General features: G+C 46.9%; 2 protein-coding genes across 7 annotated transcripts in view; one reads left to right on the top strand and one right to left on the bottom strand.

The window, feature by feature from the left end:
• OFD1 (OFD1 centriole and centriolar satellite protein) overlaps positions 1-22,452 on the bottom strand; it is an 80,630-nt gene that overhangs the window by 32,445 nt on the left and 25,733 nt on the right. For 2 of the 6 annotated variants that reach the window (XM_053202086.1, XM_053202085.1), the window contains 4 exons: positions 9,380-9,478; positions 5,265-5,465; positions 3,230-3,298; positions 3,112-3,142 (listed from right to left, as the gene is read on the bottom strand). In XM_053202086.1, the coding sequence (XP_053058061.1) occupies positions 3,112-3,142; positions 3,230-3,298; positions 5,265-5,465; positions 9,380-9,472 (394 nt within the window). In that variant the 5' untranslated portion in view covers positions 9,473-9,478. Of the gene's footprint in view, positions 1-3,111; positions 3,143-3,229; positions 3,299-5,264; positions 5,466-9,379; positions 9,479-9,666; positions 10,043-22,452 lie in introns of those variants that run through there. The other 4 variants (XM_053202087.1, XM_053202083.1, XM_053202084.1 and 1 more) reach the window with 4 other exon arrangements.
• Positions 10,107-21,622, top strand: TRAPPC2 (trafficking protein particle complex subunit 2). The gene is made up of 5 exons (XM_053202096.1): positions 10,107-10,261; positions 16,131-16,240; positions 18,625-18,773; positions 19,203-19,284; positions 20,520-21,622. Exons 2-5 carry the CDS (start codon positions 16,148-16,150, stop codon positions 20,616-20,618), a joined length of 423 nt encoding a protein of 140 aa, XP_053058071.1. The 5' UTR covers positions 10,107-10,261; positions 16,131-16,147; the 3' UTR covers positions 20,619-21,622.

The following is a 22,452-nucleotide window of genomic DNA, read 5'->3' as shown; positions in this document are numbered from 1 at the left end:
CGAAAGGACTCAGCTTCTGCATGAACAAAGGTAAAGGCCTCCCACCTCCCTTTTCCCCAAGATTTCCAAGTCTGGTTTTCACTTCCTCTCATTAGACATACACTTGCAATTCGTCTCTGGCTCATCCGCTCATCCTCTCTTGCCCGTTTCTTTTCCCCCCAGTCAGCCCATTGTCTCCTCACACCTTCCTGCTACTCTTATGCTCAGGCATGCCTGCTCTGCCTCTGGAGACACGGTTGACATGCCGCAGGAACGTTCTCGGAGATGCTGCAGTAGGGTCATCTTTCCAGAGGTGCTCCTCCCCCTCGCTCACCGTAACGGTCATCACTGTTTCCCAGGTCTGCAGGGCTTCTCATGGGTCCTAACTGGTTCCACTTCCCCTCTCCCCTCCCTGTATGCATACCCCTCTGAGAAGGATTGCTCTGGTCTCCCATTCATTCAACTGTTCTAGCTTTGGCCCTTAGGAGCTCCTTCACAGTGCCTTTTTTCCCCCCTTATTAAGCATTTCCCTATGTCTAGCATTAGACAACACTCCGGGCTCCTCTTGTGCCTTCTCTGCCCCAGTCCTAGAATCAGTCATCGCTCCGGGGAGCCCTGGTTCCTATTATGGAATGGTCTTCGAAACCCAATCTTAGTGTTCCAAACCGGGCACTAGGTGTGCACACAGTTACTAGGGTGTCCTTGCTTCTAGGCCCTCTCAGCCTGCACAAGGAAAGTTGAGTGTTCTACGAACCCGTGCAGATACATTGATCTATAGAGATCCTCTGCAGATGTATGAAGCTAAACCTGAGCTCACAGTGAGGGGTCTAACAAACCCACTATCACACACATCATTCTAGCCTCCTCCCCTTACCCAACTGTAAAATCACACTCTAACAGGGAGAAACTTGGCTCTCGCCCTCTACTATCCATTGCGTTAGTTGTCCAAATCCAGCATCCATGTACAATGGTTTCAGAGCAGTTAACCAGTACCCCCATGAGCCAGCTATCACTCCACATCCAGGGCCTATATAGTTTCATTTGCCTTTAGTCATAAAATCTTCATTTCCAATGTTGATGAGCTCAGAATCGTTTCTTCTCCTAGGGGGGCGGGGGGACGGGGGTTAGGACAGACCATTTTGTCACTGTCTGCAATCCATCCTGGGGCACCTGACCTCCTAAAATTGCATACATTAAGCTTCACCCTTTGTGCTAGGAGGTTCTACAGGCTCTGACCACTATAGTGCTATATAGATCCTACCATGGTCATAGGAAACACACTCGCTTAAGAAATTCCCTGTGCTTCACCTATTCAACCTTCCACACCCCCATTCCGCCAAATCCCTGGCAACCACCGATCCACTCAGCAGCTCTACACTTTCGCCTTTTTCAGAAAATCATATATGAAATCATGCAATATGTACCCTTTACGGACCGGCCCCTTTCCCTAACAAAATGCATTTAAAGGTAGTTTGTTTTTGCATGGATTAACAGTGCAAAATACTGTCATCAAAATACTCATTAGTATTCCCTTGTCTGGATGCACCTCAGTTTCTTTATCCACCCCTCTTAGTGACATTGTGACTGCTCCCCATTTCTGGCCATCACTATCAAGTACCACAAACATTCCTATTTGGGGATCTACGTGGACCTAAGTTTTCAAGTCAGTTGGGTAAATACCTAGGAGCATCACTGTTGGATGGGAAGAGTATGCTTAGCTTTGTGAGAAAACACCCATCTGTCAGGGTGGTTATACCATTTCTTAAGATCCCTTCAGGCCCCAAGTTTCCTTCCCACAGAGTTAAGCTACAGATACCCACTATATACCTGAGGCCCGTGCTATCCAGTATGACCACTATTCACGTGTGGCTACTGCAATTTAACAGTTCGTTAGCCACGCTAGCCACGTTTCAACCCTTCAACAGCCACACATGGCTAGCTCTATCAGATGCACAGGGATAGCCACGCGCTACCGTATCAGATGGCACAGGGATAGGCATTCCCATGACTACAGAAAATTTACATAGAACAGTACTGCCTCGGCATATAGAATACAGGATCACTTACCATACTCAACTTCAGTATGGATGCCCTACTTCACAGGCACTCTAGGAGGTCTTGTGATCTGATTCACTCATCCTCTGCTGACATCACTCCCAAGAGACTAAGCAATTCAGTCACAGACTAATAGTTGGCAGAAGGTAAATACTCAAGTGTTTGCCGAATGCGAAGTTTGAAAAGAACACCCGACTGGGGATGATAGCAATGCCGGCGACAGACAAAACCCAGGGGCACACCAACACGAAAGGGCCGTTACATAACGTTACGGGTTATTCAAAAGACCTAAAGAATATGTATTACAGGCAAGTTACCAGCTGAAGTTCATGCTATGAAGCCCGTAGGCAAGTCCAGCCCACAGTCTATACCCGTGGCAGTTATAGAATGGCCTCTAGGATGGTTCTTATCAAGGCCAAAATTAAAGCAGTTTACCAGGCCCATATCAACACTTAATAAGAAATATTTATGTAACACTTACTACTAACCAGTTATTTCATTCTTTAAGCAATTAATAATTTTTAAGTTGTACTTTATAGACATGTACTTTATCGAGGAGGAGATCTAGGATACAAAGATACCTAGAGCCTTAACACTGTCTGGGTGTGGGGCAATGTTCCCAACAGTGGGTACGTTTACAAAAAGTACCTTTCAGATCATTTGTGGGGCTGTATCAACTACTGTCTACAGTGGGTTTTTTGTGTGCGAGTATCTAAGAGCAATTAAGAGGACTGAAATTTGGAGAAGTGATGTACATTGGTCAAAGTAGATCAATCATTTTATTTTTTTTTTTAAAGCTAGGGTATTGGAGCACCTGGCTGGCTCAGATGGTGGGAGCGTGCCACTCCCACTGTCAGGGTTTTAAGTTCGAGCTCCATGTTAGGGGAAGAGATTACTTAAAAAAAAATAAAATCTGTAAAAAAAAAACCAAAAAAAACCCAAGGTATTGTCACAGCATGGAAAATCAAATTCCAATTCAATTCCCTACTCTTACCCCTCAAGATTACTTTCAGAGTTTTACAGGATAAAGTACATGACAAAAATGTTGCTATTTTCTACATATATGAAGGCTCCTACCTTTTTTGTTTTTGTTATCAAATCCTGACATCTGTTGAAAGAAAATATTTTACCTTTATTCAACTGTTCAGTTACAATTAACAGACCAAGGCAGATTATAACAACTAAACAATCCTACCAGTGATTTGTAGAGACCGGATTCAGGGTTGATTTTGAGCAGTTCTAATAGATCTTGCATAGTAAATACCTTAAGGAAAAAAAAATCGAGTAGACATTTTACACTGATGTTTAAGCGATAAATTAGGATGTTCCTAAAGTTTAAGAATCACACTAACAACGTAAAACTGAAGCGCTTTCTTATACTATTGATAACATATTCAAGTCACGAGGATAAAATATTTTTCCCCATCACAGAATTAACCTCCAAATACTTCACAAAGATAATGGGTCTAACAAATGGTTAATGCCTGACAGATTACACTCAAATATCTGATGAACCAACGAATACATGTGTGAATCCCAGGGTCTTTCAATGGTAATCAAGTTTTTAAAATACTACTGGTTCAAAATACCAAGTTTTACCGTCTTTACAACCATGACTGACAAAAGCCTATCTAAAATAGTTTTAAACATTTTGGGTGGCTATTCTTAATCTGTATTTCTACTACAACACACATCATGTACTAGGACTTCCCTCGGAACACTGACAGGGTTTTCCTTTCAGGAAAATATTCTGCACAGCATTTTATAGTAAACACCTTTAAGTAGATGAGCAGGTTAACTATTGCCGGAACAGCTATGTAACTGCCTATGACTCATGCAACATGCCCAACTGGGTCATGTAATTAGAAACTTCAGGGCACCTGGCTGGCTCAGTCGGTAGAACACGTGACACTTGTTCTCGGGGTCTTGAGTTCAAGCCCCACGTTAGGCACAGAGCTTCCTTTAAACAAACAACAGGGGCTTCTGAGTGGCTCGGTCTGTTAAGCATCTGACTTCGGCTCAGGTCATGAGGTCACAGTGCCTGGGTTCGAGCCCCGTGTCAGGCTTTGCGCTGACGGCCCGGAGCGTGCTAGGGATTCTCGATCTTCCTCTGTCCCTCCCCAGCTTGTGTGTGCACGCGCGCTCTCTCATGCTCTCTCAGATATAAACTTTAAAAAGTAACAAAAAAACAAAAAAGCTTAAAGATTGAGGGACCCAAAAAGAACCCCTAATGTTAATAAAATCTGGTCGTTAATAAAGCATATTAGATTCTCAAATACTAACACTGTTCTTATTTTGTTAAAACCTCTTAATAGGAAGCTTTTGGATGACAATTATCGACAAGATCAGGAGTAAAAACACAGAGACAACACCAACCGTTAAACTATGGACTTCAGTGAGGATGTGACCATGTAGGTCCCACTGTGGAAATGTATCTAATTATGTTGCTAGCAGGGCAGGCTGTGCACGAGCGGGAGCAAGGAGCACATGGGGTACCTTCCTTTCTGCTCAATTTTGCTCTGAACCTCAACTGCTCTAAAAAAAATTAAGTCTATTAAAAAAAAAATAGGCAGTTTGCTGTATCAACCCTTAAAATCAAGCAGGGCTAGATTTCTCTACCATTCCCATTGAACAGAAAGTCATCAGGAAAGTGGTAAAAACAGGTGTTTTAGTATTTGAGCATGCCACAGATTTTTATAAATGATTGTACCCTTCACTTCTCTAGTGTAATCCCAAGGAATCTAAGTATCTGAAGAGACTTAGTAAAAACAGCATGTTTTAGAGATCTAGATTTACTGCCCAGCATCATTATTTACAAATCATATGACCTTGAACAAACTACTTCACCTCTCCAGAGGCTGGTTCCTCCTCCACAATGCAGAGGATACCTGTGGTGTCGCCACGACGGTGACAAGCTTCCAACCGTCAACATAAATGGCAACTCTGCGTCTTAGACTACACAGATCGGGAGACCAATTCTAGCTCCAAAACTTAGTGACTGCGCATCATGATTTTACCCAAGACTAACGGAGCTTCCATGGAATTGCTAACGATATACCATCAAGTTTAGTACTCCTTTGCTCCTTTACAGAATGTAGGACGGGAACTCAAAGATGAGGGAGTAATGGACGTAGCTAGCCAAGGAACACTCGGCTGTTACGCAGCACTTACTATTACCTAGAAAGAAGCTATTAACAGAAAATTCAAAAACAGAAGACTCAACACTTTACCTTTTCTTTGGCCACACCAGTTTCCGGAAAGAAAACAGAAAGCGAATACTCATAGCCACATCTCTTCAAGTGATCTGCCACCAGAGAGTTAGAGGTGCCTATCAGGAGGGCACTCCCTTCCACTGGAACGGACTGGGGCTGCACCTCTCCGTTCACGACAGGGTGCATCAATTCGTGAATCAGCTGCTTCCGGAGTTGTGTCTAGCTCAAACAACCAAAACCAAACAGGAGGGAAAACGTTTTGAGCAGAATCGCTCAACCGGAGTTATACAGGATTGACCCATGCATTAGACTCCTCATTTCCAGTATGGTTCTAGGTCCAGGACCCAAAGTCAGGAGCCTTCCCCTGTACATGGTCTTACCCTGTGACACAAGTAGCCCACGGGGTTCTGAAAAAGAAACATGTTTCACAGCTTCTGAGCTCAACTGGTGGTCAGCCAAACGCAGGCAGATTCTAACTTCACTTCCCCAGGAGCCCATCTCAGCATTTTTTAAATCAGGCTATCAAGTAGAGGAGACAATTCTGCCCATTTCTCACCTCTGTGGACTGTTGGAACGTACGAAAATATCGGGCATATTGGTTAGTTAAAATAAAGTTGAGTTCCCATAAGGGAAATCACATATGCAAGTGAAATGAGTCAACCCCAAAACTTACTAAGATGTACTTTCGCATCGAGTATTTACATCTCAAGACACTCAAGTACAGGAATTCTCACTTTGTAAGTGAGAAAATTAGGGTTCAAAAGTAGGTCAGTTTCTCAAGGTTTTAACACTAACGTTATTCATTTGGGCTTTAACAAAATTCCCTAAGTTACTCAGACTACTGGTATTTGTTCTCTTGTTTTGCATATCATCTGGAAACCTACAATTGGACTGAGTTTAAGAGTATGCTGCCTGGGGGGGGGGGGATGGGCTAAATGGGTAAGGGGCACTAAGCAATCTACTCCTATAATCATTGTTGCACTATATGCTAACTAATTTGGATGTAAATTTTAAAAAATAATTTAAAATCACAAAAAAAAAAAAGTACGCTGCCTAGGGGGGGCGCCTGGTAGCTCAGTCGGTTAAGCGTCCGACTTCAGCTCAGGTCATGATCTCACGGTTCCTGAGTTCCAGCCCCGTGTCGGGCTCTGTGCTGACAGCTCAGAGCCTGAAGCCTGCTTCGGATTTTGTGTCTCCCTCTCTCTGCCCCTCCCCCACTCACGCTGTGTGGCTCTCAAAAATAAACATGACAAAAAGATAGTAAAAAAAAAAAAAAAAAACAAAGAATGCCACCTAGACTTGTGGGATTCAGCAGTAAATATTCCCTATCAATTCATATTAATAGAATCCAAGAAACCAATTGAGTTCTTGTACCTCTTTTATCCTTCAGCTCAAGGGTACAACGGTAGGTCATTACCAGTACAGGACTTAGTACACATCTCAAGTCCCGCAGTAAAACAAGACATTTTTACTCAGAGTACACATGCCCTGCTTCATCTAGTGTAGTCAGTAACAGAAATAGAACGAGAAATTATAGCATCCTCCACCAGTAAAATTTAGAGGTGATTTAATGAGATTTATAACATACTGAGTAACCTATTTAGACCCAGCTTCATTAATATAATGATTTAGGGGGTCTTGCACACAAGTACTAAAATAGGATAAAATTTAGAGGAGGAATAGAAGCAGAAAGTACAACTAAGGTGGGTGGGGGGAGAAGAGGGCATTACAGATGAATCCCCAACTCAACAAACACAAAAGCACGCCAACCAGCCCTTGCTGGAAGGAATTGCAAAACTGGCCGGGAGCTCTCCAGCAGCCAATGAGAAGAGGGAAATTCATTCAGAATTAAGGTTCCTACAACAGAATTAAGTACAATTATTGTGGGTGAGGAAGAGTAGGGACTTGTGGATCCTCAGTATATCTGCCTCACAAGTTAACAGTAGACTCAAAGTAAGGAACAAGAGTTGATAAAGCCCATTTAAGAGATCCAACTTTGTACTTCACCGCAAATACAAATTCTTTTCAAATACCCAAAGGGAATGTGAATTAGGCCACTAAAAAATTCAGTGGGTTTTAAGAATTAAAACTCACTCAGGCCACAGTCATTGAATGCAGAAAATAAAAGTGACCTTAGACTTAGGAGGTAAAAATCTGTCTTGCCATTGGTTAGACTGGAATAATAGAACCTGACAGCCAGCTGCAAAAAAGCAAACAGTAGGTCTCCAGCAGATACACTCCATTTGTAAAGTGAGCAAGGCTAGCATAATCCCGATACCAAACCCAAACCGGGACAGCTTAAAAAGGTTCAGGACAGATTAGTAGCAGTTGTGACTCCAGATCTGAAATAAAACACCCTCAAATCAAATCCAGAAGTAGCGTTAAGAGAAAATATGGCTTGGCCAGGAATCCAAGGACCATGCCACATTAGAAAGCGTATTAATGCATCATATAGGACAATTCCAAGTGGGTTAAAGATTTAACGGTTAAAAAAAAAAGGGAGCTCTTTAAAAACTTGAGGTGAGTATCCATTTTAGTGGAGAAGAACTGAGAATAATCAGCAAAAAAAATAACAGATTTGGCCATATTAAAAATATAACATCAGGATTTTTAGAACCAAGTTAAAATTGAACACCGAGATAATGTACTGCTGCAAAACTGGAACACAGGTTAAGTTTCTATTAAAAGAAAACACCTCAGGGGGGATGGGCAAGGAACAGAAGTTGCCAATCCACAAAAAAACATGAATATCCAGAAAATATGTGCAACCTCAATAATCAAAGGAATATTAAAATAAAGGTTTTCTGGGGCACCTGAGTGGCTGCGGTGATTGGGCATCCAACTTTGATTCAAGTCATGATCGCACCATTCCCAGGTTTGAGCCCCAAGTCAGGCTCTGTGCTGAAGGCTCAGAGCCTGGAACCGATTTCAGATTTTGTCTCTGTCTGCCCCTCGCCCGCTCAAAAATAAGCATTAAAGAAGATTTTTAAAATAAGGATTTTCCAATGTTTAAAAAAAAGTCATTGTAGCATCCAAGAAATAAGCATTACCAAGTTGCTGGTGAAATATATACTATTACTACCTTTCTAGAAAAAGACTCATACCAGGAGCCTTAAAACTGCTCATCCTTTTGAGTCAGTAATGCCACTTAACCTATCCTAGACCAAAAAAAGACAATTGAAGGAATGTGTACACCTGGGTAGAAGGTACATCTTCAACAGGGGCCTGCTACATAAATTACCCACACATTCAGACAGGCCTGTTATCATTGAGAATGAGGATTTCAAGGAACTTTCAAGGACACAGGAAAATGTTCACCACATAACATTAAAAAGGAGGGGTGCCTGGCAGGCTCAGAGGGTGGGACTCCGAGTCTCTGGTTTGTGGGTTCGAGCCCTGCACTGGGTATAGAGATTACTTAAAAATAAAATCTTTAAAAAACAAAACCACAATTAGTGTATGACAGATGACGTTCCTCCATGTTTTTTCTCTCTCAGTTGAATCTAAAGGTTGAGGTTACCAAAACAATGAGGGAGAAAGATTTTTTAAGAAGCTCACTTTTCCCTAGTTTGACTTTTTGAATATAAAATATACTTTTGAAATGTATACAATGAAAACACGTGAGCCAATCCTACTCCTTGCTGTTCATACAATGTGTACTAATATTTGCCGCCCAAATACTAATACATTTCAATCCACCTTAAGGGAAGAAATTTCTCATTCCCTAAATTATTCTATGGTAAGCAGTACAATGTTTCCTGTAGAATGCCAATATCCCTCGTTCAAAAGGGAGTACTATTACAAAACCACTTAGTCATTCAGGACTTGCAAGCTAGATTTATAAACCAAGTCCAACTTTACCAAAATGTGTTCCTTTTATAGTTACCTGCCACTACCTTAATGTCAGTCCAGTAAATCTATTATTTGAATAAGCCCTTTTAAGACGGCTCAAACTCTACACCATCTTCAAGACTTCTGTTCCAGAACAAAGAGTTTTGCAGGAACGTACAAAGGTAACTCACCAATACAACCTATGTCCTATTTTTAAAACCCAAAACCTGGATAGGTTTCAATGGGACTACCTGTTACAGATTACACTCGTCAAAGTTATGTGACAGGCCCAAAACAGATACCTTGAGTGTGTCCAGTATACCCCGATCCTTAAACGTCTGGTATAGCTTTTTTCGCAGTTCATCTTGACTCAACACGTCAGATGTGGAGGGCATGGCGAACTGGAAGAAAGAATGGTTACGGGTTACCCGGCGGGAGGAGGAACCATGAATTTCTGACGACAGACCAGTGGCCTCCGGGGAAACCCTAAGAGGCCAAGCGGGGAGAAGGAGGAGGGAAAAAGCTATAACGAAAGCAAACAAGAGGCCACGTTTCCCCTGGTCCCCGAGGAGGAGGCCAGTGTAGGTACCTGAGACATCAGGCGCCGGCTTCGCCGCGAAGCCCCCTCCAGCCCGGGCTGCCTCGGCCCAAGTTGACAGCCAGCCCCAGCTGCAGGCTCAGGACGAGGCGAATCCCTGCCTTCTGAGCCCATGCTCTGCCTGGGTGCGGGGGAAAAAGGAAGGCAGTCGGGAACGACAAAACCGTTCGACGGTTTAATCGGCCTCCCGCTCTGAACCAGGAACTCTGGCAGACACGCACTTCCTTTCCCCCGAGGTTCTCACGGGTGGGCGGGGCCGCGGTTCACGCGCGGCTTTCCCACGCCGCTGGAGGGCGGGGACCGGTAGTGAGGCAACAAGAGAAAACAAAGTACGACTAGGGTTCGCCCGGCTCAGCGCTGATCCCGCCCCTCCCCGACGCTGCCAAGCCCAACGGCCGTTGCCTGGAGGACCACGGCGCACGCGCGTTGCCGCTCGGTCCGCTGACCGGAAGTCCCTCCCACTTCTCGTGAGACCTCAACCGCGCAGTCCCGCGAGCATTGCCCAGGGAGTTCCCATAGAGGCTGCCGAGCGCGGGTCTGCGGCGGGAGCGGAGTGGCGGTTTCCGTCGTCAGCTTCTCCCAGCAGGTAGGGAATGGAGTAAGTAGGGGGCGGGAGCTCCCAAGGACGTTTCGGGGCCCGCGTGACGCGGGTCTTGGCCTGGTCCCCCCACCCCGCCCGCGGGCAGCCGGGCCGGATCTGGTCAGCCCCGGGGCGGCTGAGCTTATCACAGGCCGCCCGGCCAGGGCACATCGCGTTTCGGCCTGCAGGCGTCGGCCAGCTCAGGAGCTTGGCTCCATCTTGCCTTTTTGTAGGTCATTCAGCTAATCGGATTTGGTTTTGTTTACGAGGGTACTGTTGTCGTTTGGAGCTGGAAAATTCATCGTGGGCCCTGTCATGTGAGAGGAAGGGTTTAGTCCTCTCAAAGGCAGCCTGGTAGTTCTATTTTAATTGTTGGAAAGTGCTCAGTAACATTGACCCAAAGGAGTTTCCACTTGGCCTCAAAGGAGCAGCCCAAGACTCGGCCTCCGGCGCGATTTGAAAGATCTGTTTAGTCCAGAGTTAAGTACGTGGCACTCTCGTAGCGTACTGCCCTTTCCCAAACCCCCAGAAGATGTGGATCATTGATCACAGCTAGCTTTCGTGCTAGAACTTTGTCTCCATGTTAAGTCAGCACCAGGTCCCGGCAGTCACTACTGGTTAATGAGAACCGCACCAGCAGGGGCCAATTTGCCATCCGTAGTCAAATCTTTGCTTTGAGATGGCATCTATTCTATTTGATGGTAAGATCCTGCTCTTTCTCACTCTCCACCCCCAGAAAGGTCTTCCCCTCCCCCCCTCAGCTTAGACATCCTCTGTTCCTGCACTAGCTCTTTCCAGACCATTCCTTCCAACCCAGTTCAAAGTTTTTAGAGGAAGACTGCACTAGTGGGGAGGAGCTGAGAGAGGGAGACAAAAATTCCAAGCAGGCTCCGCACGGTCAGCAGAGCCCGATCCCATGAAACCATGGGATTGTGATCTGAGCCAAAGTCAAGAGTCAGAGGCTTAACTGACTGAGCCACCCAGCAGCCTCTTAAAAAAAAAAAACAACAAAAAACAAGTCATGCTTTGGGGGGGCACCCAAGTGGCTCAGTCAGTTAAGCTAATGACTCTTGATTTAGGTGCAGCTCATCATCCCAAGGCTGTGAGCTCTAGCCCCATGCCGGAGGTCGGGCTTTGCACAGGGTGTGGAGCTTGCCTAACGTTTTCTCTGTGCCCCTCCCCTGCGTGCAGGCACATTCTAGAGAAACACACACACACACACACACACACACACACACGAAAAATGGTTGAAAATCATGCTGATTCAGCAGACCTGCATCTTGTTACTTCTGTACCAGGTGACCTTTCTTCCCTTTTCTTGATGGTAGTGTAAGGTGACTTTTGTTTTTCTAACCGGACACATTCCCATTCGTTTTGTGCTTTTGCCCTTCTGATACCAGCCTCAGATTTGTGGTCTCATTTTTATATTAAAAAAGGGCTGGGGCCCCCGGGTGGCTCAGTCGGTTGTGTGTCCGACTTCGGCTCAGGTCATGATCTCATGGTCCGTGGGTTTGAGCCCCACATCGGGCTGTGTGCAAACAACCCAGAGCCTGCTTTGGATTTTGTCTCCCGCTCTCTGCCCCTCCCCCCAACTCATGCGGTCTCTCAAAAAAATGAACGTTAAAAAAAAGAAAAGTTAAAAAGAAAGGCAGGGGGGCGGCACTAAGGCTTAAATAACCTGTACGCCTAGCTTGGGACTTGAACGCACAACCTTGAGATGAAGAGTCGCTCGCTCCTCCAGCCAAGCCAGCCAGGCACCCACCCCATCATCGCCCGAGTTCTTCCATCACGTAGACACCCTCTCTCCGTTCAAGATAGTGGAGAGCTTTTTGTTATCACTACATTAATTTTAGTTGTCCGTCTCCGGAGCAGCTCAGGTCAGCATAACCATCAGTGACGGCCGCTGTTCGCACCCCGGGGAGAGTCCAGTCTCTGGTCATGGAGGGTTTCTTCACGAGCGCCCCAACCTCAGCTTCATACAAAGGTGCAGTTATTTCATCACAGACTTCTGTTAGGCCTCTAGGACCAGGAGGGCCTCAGCACCAGAACATTCAGAAGATTCTTTGCTGCGTCGAGGCTAGTTAATCCCGGCCTGCCTCTCGTTCTCGTGTTTTCAGCTTTGCCCGACCGCTCGCAGCTGTTGTCCCTACCCGCGCAGTTCCCCCCTGCAGGCGTGGAGCCCTTCCTACGTGCCGGGCTCCCCTGCGGGCGTGAGGGATGGGTGCTGGGAGACAGACACAGCCTCCGTTCTCTACGTCATCGTCCCCCAGCTGCCTGAGTAGCTTCCCCTTGCCACACCCGAGCCCCTCACTCCCCTCCCTTGGGCCTTTCCCACAGTGCTTTGAAAGCTTCCTCCCGTGGTAAGCGAACTCCCTCCGTCCTCAGTCTCCCTATAGAACGCACCTACCTTCTGCTAGCGCTTCGAGTATTTCCTTTTTTTCACTCCTGTAGGCTTTTCAGCCTTGACGTCTGTTTTCTGCTCCTGAACAAATCCTCCCCAGTTGAGCGGTTTCACCAACGTGAATTTATTCTTCCAGTTCCGTAGCAGCCTAGACGTCCGGCACGGGCCTCCCCGGGCTGGAATCCGGGTATCCGCAGGGCTGTGCTCCCCTCTGGAGCAGGAAGCGGGGCTCTCTTTGTGCTTTCCAACTTCTCGAGGCCGCGCGCGTTCCTTGGCTCCTGGCTCTTTCTTCTAGCTTCAGCCCCGCCAGCGTGACGTCTTCGTGACCCTCCTTCTGACTTTTCGCGTGGGCCTCTCTCTTCCACTTTTAAAGAGCATTGTAATTATATTGGGCCCACCTGGCTCGTCCAGGCTCCTTTTCCGATCTTGAAGTCAGCTGAGCGCCCTCAGTTCCACCTGCAGCTTTCATTCCCCTCTGCCCGTACATTAGCACTCGCAGGTTTTCGAGATTAGGATGTGGACACCGCGGGGCGTGCTGTTCTGCCTGCCACCACATGTTTAGAAGCGACGTGTTCGTTTCATCCCTCTTTTTTCCCTCTCCTATTTCCTTTCTTGGCGAATAGACTCATCTTGATATTCTGCTTGATCATCTCAGGCATTTGGGAACATCCTTGGTTCTTGCCGCTTCCTCAGTTCCCCAGTTTAATCCGTTGCCAAGTTCCGTGTAGCCATTTCCTCCACACCCCGAGACCTAGTCGTCCTTGGAGATGCTTGAAGGGCCCATTTTGGGTGATGGGAAAATCGAGCAGACACACACACACACACGGCAGTTGCTTTATTTGTATTACATACTGTAGCCCTAAGTAATACTTGCTTTGCGGATGGAGGGAAGGTTGAAGAGGTTGCAAAGCTTTAAATTTTTTTTTTTCAACGTTTTTTATTTATTTTTGGGACAGAGCGAGACAGAGCATGAACGGGGGAGGGGCAGAGAGAGAGAGGGAGACACAGAATCGGAAACAGGCTCCAGGCTCCGAGCCATCAGCCCAGAGCCTGACGCGGGGCTCCAACTCACGGACCGTGAGATCGTGACCTGGCTGAAGTCGGACGCTCAACCGACTGCGCCACCCAGGCGCCCCAGAGGTTGCAAAGCTTTAAAAACGTTTCAAATCACTGTTCTAGAGCTGCACCGTCCAATACAGAAGCCACTAACCACATGTGGCCTTTTAAATTAATGAAAATTAAGTGAAGTTCCAGATTCAGTCTTGCAGACACAGTAGCCACCAGCGGCTACCACATCAGACGGTGCAGACATAAAACATCCACCCCGCCGCCTCCCCCCCCCCCCGAAACTTGAGTGTATCAGCACAGAATTCTAAAGTGCGTCTCCCTTTTGCCTACCACCTGAGCATAATAAGCCTCAAATATTAAAGGAGTAACCTTCCAGCTTTCCCTGTAGAATCCGGTAGTTACAGTACTCCTTCAGCTGCTGTGAAATTCTTGGCAGTTCAAGTTCTGCCCAGCGGGACGGTTTGCGACATAACCTTTATGTGGTTATGGTTCCTTCGGTCCCCTTTCTGTTTATCCTCACCCTGTACGGACACTGCAGGTATAGGAATGAGGCTTAGCTTCCTTCTACGTGTATAGTGTGCTGCTGCTGCTTAAGTGTTCGTACCGAACGAATTAAGCCCTTCCCTTGGCACACTCTAGCCGTGAAACCTATTGCAATTAATGAGATCATTGTCGACTTTGTTGACATTTCCAGCTCCCATCCCCCTTCCCCTTGAGAATTTCTTTCTTTTGAGAATCACTGCTGATTCTCCTGGTTCTGCGTAGCTTTTATAGCATTCCTGCTGTGTTTGTTACTCAGTTTTACTGTTTGGGCCTTTTTCTCATCTTCCCCCTCAGACTTTTCTGTAAAGGGTCGGATGGTCTCTGTCGGAGCTGCCCCACTCTGCCATTCTGTTGTCGGGCAAAGGCAGCCTTAGACCGTAATGAAAGGGTGGACAAGGCCAGATTTGGCCTGCTGGCTGTGGTGGGCCAACACCTGCCCCAAATAACGTTTGAAGTCCTCTTGGCCTCATCGTGCCCAAAGAACGTCCCATCTGCCTTGTCTTCCAGTCGTGGGCCTTCCAAGTCCAGAGGTAAAAGTGCCAGCTGTCCCTCGATTTCCTTAACAAAGGTTGTGCTGGTTAGGAAATACGTTTCAGGTGTTCTGATGTTCTCTGTGAATGAGCAGAAGTCCCAGTGTGGCTCGATGAGCCCTGGGCTCTGACATGTGTCACCGTACACTCCGTGAGACTGTATACTCTCAGGTAACCAGACTGCTGCCCCGTGTGGAGGCCGTAAGGGTCCACACACCTCCATGTGCGTACGCTCCTCCATGCTGTTCTAGATCACATTTGCTGAGCACCTCCCGTGAGCCAGATGTTGTTGTGCCTGGTGCTTCGCACCCCTGATGTTGGGGTGGTGAGTTCAAGCCCCAGGTTGGGTATAGAGATTACTTAAAAATAAAATTTAAAAAAAAAGAAAAAAAAAAAACAAAGGAAGACACAGTTTTATATTCTAGAAAAGATGGAAGAAATCATAATCCAAAAAGAAAGACATCTGAGGCATTAAGAAGTCTTAGAACTAGGATTAACAGGTTTGCTGAAGAAATAAAATGAAGACAAAGTCAGGGGGGAAGCAGTCGCAGGGGAGGATCCGTGCTTCTGTGGCTTTTAGCATCATCAAAATCTGCACGGACAGACAGATGGGCGGAAGGATTTCTGTATGTATTTTTAGCACAGGGTCTCTGGAATCAGACAAAGCTAGGTTCGGGTCTCGCTCTGCCACTTACTGATGATGTGACCACAGGCACGGACCTTAACCTCCCAATGTCCGTTTCCTCCTGGTGGAAGAAACAGAACGATGATGGATCCCTTAGAGGGACCTTGAGGATTACACAGCATCGGGAGTTGCACGCTCCGGGGACTGAGCCAGCCGGGGGCCCCATGTCTTCCTTTCTTATGAATATTGCTGGAGGAGGAAGCATATCCTAGGCTCCTGTACTTGCAGAGACTTAGATTTGTATTATACATACTTCAGGTAGGAAGAGGACAAAATCACCCTTCATTCGTTTTTCCCATTGTTAGTGCTAATAATGCTAACTGGTCCAGTCCGAGTTTGGCCCAGCTTACTCCGAATATTCTAAACTCTCAGGTCATGAGGATGTTGTTGTTATGATTTTGTATCAGAGGTCTTCCAGGTTCCCTATGAAAACTCAAGTACTGGATTCTACAGGACATATCCCAGGCATGTAATCTGTATAGTCCAAAAGCCAAATGTCTATGGCAGTAGAGTGGAAAGCACGACAAGCTTTGTGGTCCCTGCTACAATGTCAAGTTTAAGGAAAAAATTGAATTCTAGACTTCTTGTTAAACCTTTTTGGTTTTCAGTATGGAGTACTAAAAGTATGTGTTATTTTCATTTAATTAGGAGCTATATTGAAGACAATGTCTGGAAGCTTCTACTTTGTAATTGTTGGCCACCATGATAATCCAGTTTTTGAAATGGAGTTTTTGCCAGCTGGAAAAGCAGAATCCAAAGTGCGTAAGGAAACATAAACAATTTCGTAAGCGTGATTTATGCTGTTGCAATTATAAGGGTGTGGTGTGATTTTACAGCCGGGGGAGGTCTGGACCGCGGAGGTAGCTGGAATCCACCACGGTTACATGAGGCTTGCTCCCCAGTCCCACAGGGTGATAGAAGCCAGCGAGGGACCGTCCTCTGAGTCGTCGACTCACCCTTACATTCAGCACATGCTTGGCACAGACGAGCAGGAGGCCCTGGGTCTCTTCTCTGACACGTGCTTCCCCGTGCCCCCCGTTCTGAAAAGCTGCTCCGTGAGCGCGTAGAAACACACTTCCAGCTGCTGTGGGGCTGGAGGAACAGTTGCTACTGACCGGAAATGCCACGGAAGCGCATTCCGCCCAAGTGACGTTTCCATCAGGACCTACGCGGCAGGTCCATTTACACCTGGGAGGGTTGAAGGACCCTTGCCTCCGTGTCCCCCCGCTGCCCCTGAGACTGGCGCGGTTTGCAGGGACCTTCTGCACCACCCACTGACTGGGTGCCCACATGCCGTCCTCCCCGGCGACGCCACCCAACTTCCTTGTTGCCGTTCAGAGTAAACGTAGGGTCTGCAGAATCCCTGGCGGCCTCCCATCTCTCTGTACTCGTCTGTGTCGCTGATGAACTGCCGGCAGGTTATGCTGTGTCTCTCCCAGCTTCCAGAATAAGCTTTCACGTCCTTCAAGACAAGAATTGAGCTTTGAAATGAATCGTAACGCATAATGTCCAGCGTATGATGCTTTTCAGCCACTTAAATCTTGCCACTGAAATGCGTAGGAATTTGTGTTCTCTGTCAGGTGCTTTGTCGCATCCACGTGAGCGCGCGGCTCATTACGACTCTGTGTCGGGGTGTCTCCGTACAACGGTTGCCGTGTGGCACAGGGCTGCTTACGTGGTTTCTGGGGCACGTAAAAACACTTTGTGGCGTGACTTGACCTTAGCCCTTCTGTTACCACTCACCTTCTTAAGGCAGTTCTGCGTTTTTCTTCTGACCTCGTGACTGGTCATCCACGTAAAGTGAGGGAAACACGGCTAAGCCAGACACCAAATAATCTCTTTCTCTAAGGAGTAAATTCGCTTCGTCACGGTGATGTGCCTGAGGTAAACCTGCCTGGCTGCGCGGGGGATCCCGAGGCAACTGGCGGCCCTCCCCCAGCCCGGTCCAGGAACCGTGTCCTCAGCAAGCAGGCCATATTAAGGTGCCTCTCCCAGGGCCCACCCGACCGAGCACCGCGGACCGGGCTGCCTAGAGTAACCGAAGCTCGTGGCCTCACGGGTCCGAGCACGAGGCGGGGGCAGGGCCAGCCCCCTCCGAACGTGCCAGGGAAGGCCTGTTCCAGGCCCCTCTGCTAGCTTCCGCAGCCCCTGGGCTCGTGGTGGCAGAACTCCGGTCTTTGCGCGGCCTGCTCCCCAGCGCGCGTCTGTCTCTAAACCGCCTGTTTTAGAAAGGCACCAGGGATCCCGGGTTAGGGGCTGTCGTGCCCTAGCATGCCCACCACGTCTGCAGTGACCCTCTTTCCAAGTAAGGCCACGTTCTGAGGTACTGGGGACGGGGGGTAGGACTTCCACATAAGAATTCAGTTCAGCCCATAAGAAGTGTGCTTTGAAAAATCTATCTGGAAATAGAGAATTCCACGGGAGTAAGACCATTCCAGGTTGAGAATTCCCGCTCCGCACTGTGGTGGGACAGTCCCGCCTCTCCCAGTGAAGCCCACGTGAAGGACGCTCCGCTCTGACGGGACCGTGTCCTGCCGCTCCCGGGTCCCCTGTCACGTGAGCTCCGTCTGCCTGAAAGAGGCCTGTGCCAGGCCTTCGAGAGCGCCACCTCAGCGGTCTCGTGTCCCCCGCTCACCCTGTGTCCCCCGCCCCCCGCTGACCCTGAGACCCAAGCCAAGGTCACCTCTAGTTCTCCACCTCCTCGGCTCCAGCCTACCTAAACTGCCCTCCTTTATCCATAACCACTTATGTATTTTTTCGCGTCTTCCTCTAAAAAGATGTGAATGTCTTTTTTCTTTTTTTTTTTAACCTCCTCTTTCTTCACATGCTTCAGTGGTTACTGAATTTGGTAACTTCCTTCTTGCAGAATTAGAAAAATAATCTGTATAATTTGTTGAGCACGTTCCATTTATTAGTGGGTTGGCTGTTCCTACTTGTTGACTTTTAGCTGCCAAATTAAAAAGCAGACTGTGAGATGAAAACACTTAAGATCTTTTGTAAGTCCCATGACAGTAGTAAATGAAGTAAAAGCAGAAAATGCTCCCCCACCCCCGAAAACTGCGTAGAATTTACAGAATGAGATGGTGGCGTTCTCGATGCTGTCTGCAAATATTAATCTGCTGCTACTCACACTGTCGTCTAGGATGATCATCGTCACCTGAACCAGTTCATAGCTCATGCTGCTCTCGACCTCGTGGACGAGAACATGTGGCTGTCGAACAACATGTACTTGAAAACCGTGGACAAGTTCAATGAGTGGTTTGTTTCAGCGTTTGTCACTGCAGGTCATATCCTTACCTTTGTAACGAAGGTCTCCAAAGGTTGGGGTAACGAACTAGAACAACATGGGACCTCGCTGCCAGACTACGAGTCTGGGGATTTCAGAGTGTCGGGTAGAAATTGCCATTTAGGGGGCTACTTTTATTTTTTTTAACAGGAAAAAACCCCACATTTTGTTTAACAGATAATTTTAAAACCAAGTCTCCTATAAAACTAAGGTTAATCTGAACGATACGGTTGATTTTACTTTATTTTATAGTTATTTTCTAACTTTAAAAATTATGTTTTCTTTAAGATAAAACCTAACTTCAGACCCAGTTTACATATTTTGCTTTTCCGTCACAGAATAATACAGTGCATGTGACTAATTGGAAGGGTATCCTATCACCTGAGTACTTTCATTTTTCATTTCTAAGATTATGCCTTAATTATTTTACATATGAGATTCATTATGCTTCATGACATAAGGCAAGAAGATGGAATAAAGAACTTCTTTACCGATGTCTACGATTTATACATAAAGGTATGGTGTGTTCTGTTTTCAAATCCGATTGTAGAAAGGGATTGCAACTGTGACCGGAAACTGGCCCGTGGCAGCAACTCCCTTATATATGGTGGTTTCCAGCTCAGACTAGCTCTGCCCCCGTCAGAAGTAGCCCTTGGTAACTCCCCCGTCGGGCATGTCTTCCCCGCCAGGCTAACGTGTACTTAGGACAGAACTCGTGCTGGTTATTTTTAAATTGGTTTCAGTTTCCCCCTTTTGGCACATAGTTTTGATTTTATCAGGGAATCCTAAAAAGAGAAGGAAGCAGGCTACATGCATAAGGGAAATTGCTTCATAATTTTAATCTAAAATGTTCTCCATCTGCTTTACAAGTAAGTTACAACGCAGTGACTATAGATCATGAACTGGTGGGAAGTTTACCAAACAGTCACTCAAGGAGAATGATGCCACTCGCCTATCTTGAAGCTTAATTAGAAAAAATAAAATATTACTAGGACGTCGGTGGTTAAACTGCACTGCCAGAAGTATGTTCTTAGTAATTTAAGTGTTCTGTACTTCGACAGGGTTTTTTTTGCATATCAGCACAGTTAATATTCCTAGTGAGAAGTAGCAGATAAGAATCTTTAGCCCTCTTACAAAGGTGGACAACGTCAAGTGATTTAAGCTGTAAAAACTGGTTAACTCCTTTTCCTTATTAGTGATTCCATTTAACAGTTTTCTCCCATATATTATGATATAGTCATTATACTGTTTGAGAAACTGATCACTTAGCCATGTGTTAAAGGACAGTATTGAAAACCAGATTGTTAAATTACATAAGAGTAACCTAATAGCAATGTGGTATAACTTCTTCTCTTTAACTATGAGCATATGGTAGATTTTTAGTTTCATGTAGCCAAAGGGCCTTACTGATTAATCCACATATTTATAACGAATGTGAGAGAATTAGTATTTCAGACGCAGGGTGAATCCTGAAAGTTTGTTTAGCTTCTATGGGCAACACTTATCCTACCACCATTAGTTTGCCATAAGTACTTCTCAAAACTAAAACCCCAAGGCAAAAATTTCCCCAAGGGGGCGTTACTGTTAACAATGGAACATTTTCGTGCAACTTGAAAACATGATCTTCAGACTTTTGTTTTGGATGTCTTTGATGATTTTATTTAAAAGGTTAAAATAATTTCCTTCTAGAGATCTGTGATTTGTCAGCCTTTTTACTTTGACAAGCTCACTAATGCCTTCGTCTTTCCTAGTTCGCAATGAATCCATTTTATGAACCCAATTCTCCTATTCGATCGAGCGCATTTGACAGAAAAGTTCAGTTTCTTGGGAAGAAACACCTTTTAAGTTGAATGCAGAACAATTTGGAAATAAACAACGTCACTACAATGGGGTATTCTCAGGAATGTGTACATTGTAAGTAACTTGAGTAAATAGCCTGGAAAAGTTTTACCTGTGGTCTAAATTTATCTAAACCTAATGAAAATCCTTATATATTTCAAGACAGTGCATTCAGCTTCTTAACGATTGTCAATAGATCGATATTTGCTTGTGAACAGTGTTATTTATAAACTCTTTATAACCTTGAAAATGTCTTTATTCTAAAAATTAAGAATAAGCTTTTGACTTGACTCATTCAGATAGCTCGATCTTCATGTCGCGATCCAGAACCAAATGTCATTGTCAGGATTTGGTAGACAGATTTAAAGCTGAGTTTCTGCAGTAGGGAATGAAGCTGACGGCCCGCACATGGGCCTCGATACGTGTAGAGACGTTGTTACGAAACCACACAGGCGGCACACGTAGCGCTGCCCAGGAAGCAGAGCGGTTTTCACGGTGCCAGACGCCACACGCCTGCCTCGGTCAAAGACCGGGGATAGTGATTGTGCTATAAATCTAGAATCCTGGGTCCAGGTCTGTATAATGGGAGGCCGGGACCAAAGTAACAGGTTATGTTCTCATACTGCCTTTCCCTCAGACAGTAAACTAAAGATTAAGTGAACCGGTGGATAGTTCGATTAGTAAAAAATTGTATCTGTCAAATTGTTAACAAAGAAACGTTTATATTGCATTAACGTTGGCATTCTTTGCTTTTTGGGCTGTACGCCAAGGGGGAGGGGAGAGCTCTGCTGTGATAAGTGGGATCTTACTGTAAACTGGTAAATGTCCACTTAAATACAAGTACTGTGACCACATCTGTTCCGTGCAGATGGCGAGCACTGGCAGAATTGTGTTCCATCCCGAGTAACTTGGGCAAGTACTTCTGTTTGGTCTCATACCCTTGTGTGAAGCTGGTGCCGTAATTGCTTGCCCCATCTGTCTCTCTGGTTTCTTCAATAAAGGTGTTTGTCGGAGAGCGTGGAGTCTCGTAAGCGCCGCTCACCCGCCACTGCTGCTGTTGTGGCCCTCTTTCCCCCAGTGAAGGTCTGCAAACCGGATCTTAACCCATTTTACAGAGCTCGGAGCGCCTCGGACTAGGTGCCGGAGCGGAGCTGTAGGAGCGGGGGGACCCCGCTGACCGGCTGCCGGACGGAGCCCGTGGGGACCTGCTGCGCCCTTAATTAGCCCAGAGCGCGCGGGGAGGGGAGCGGCGCCTTGGCCGCAGGGGGTCGCGGGGCACCCCGCACACAGGGTCCTTCCCTCCAGGCTGTGAGGCGGGGCTGGGGACAAGGAGCAGGAGCCCCGTGGGAGCGGGTGGGAGCAGGTTACCGTGGTCCGGTGTGTCAGCCTGTGCGCGTGACTGCCTTTGAAGGGGAGGGGACGTGGGCCTCGAACGCGCGGAGAGAAGCAGCGCCGGGACCGGGGCAGGGGCAGGCCATCTGACAGGGGAGCCGGCAGCGCTTAGGTGTGGTGGGAGGGGAGGTCACACTGAAGGCTCGGGAACACAACAGCAACGGGTGACGTGAGTGGCGCCCTACCGAGCAGAGGAGGTCAGCACTAGACCTGTCGAGCGCTCCCAGGGCGCCCCGAAGGGAGCCCGCAAGTCTGCCGTCCGGCCGTCCTTCCCTGGGCCCGCAACATGCGCTTCCACTTGGGCTCGGCGGCCCTTCCTGCTTGCCGGCCGCGGCGGGGACTTCTCCGCGTCCCCTGACGGTACAAGGGCCGCTTTCCTCCCCGCGCTCACTGCCCACAAGCCACTGGTATTGTGAGAGAGGTGGCGTGGCGGGGTCACGATCCTGAAGGGAA

The sequence above is a fragment of the Acinonyx jubatus genome, chromosome X (genome assembly GCF_027475565.1).
Source record: "Acinonyx jubatus isolate Ajub_Pintada_27869175 chromosome X, VMU_Ajub_asm_v1.0, whole genome shotgun sequence".
Lineage (NCBI taxonomy): Eukaryota > Metazoa > Chordata > Mammalia > Carnivora > Felidae > Acinonyx > Acinonyx jubatus.
This window is presented reverse-complemented; position numbering and strand designations above follow the sequence as displayed.

Coding starts and splice junctions, on each gene's coding strand:
- TRAPPC2 (XM_053202096.1), top strand. CDS start 16,148: ATGTCTGGAAGCTTCTACTTTGTAATTGTTGGCCACCATGATAATCCA. Junction 18,774..19,202: donor TTTGTCACTGCAGGTCATAT/CCTTACCTTTGT, acceptor TATTTTACATAT/GAGATTCATTATGCTTCATG. Junction 19,285..20,519: donor TCTACGATTTATACATAAAG/GTATGGTGTGTT, acceptor CGTCTTTCCTAG/TTCGCAATGAATCCATTTTA.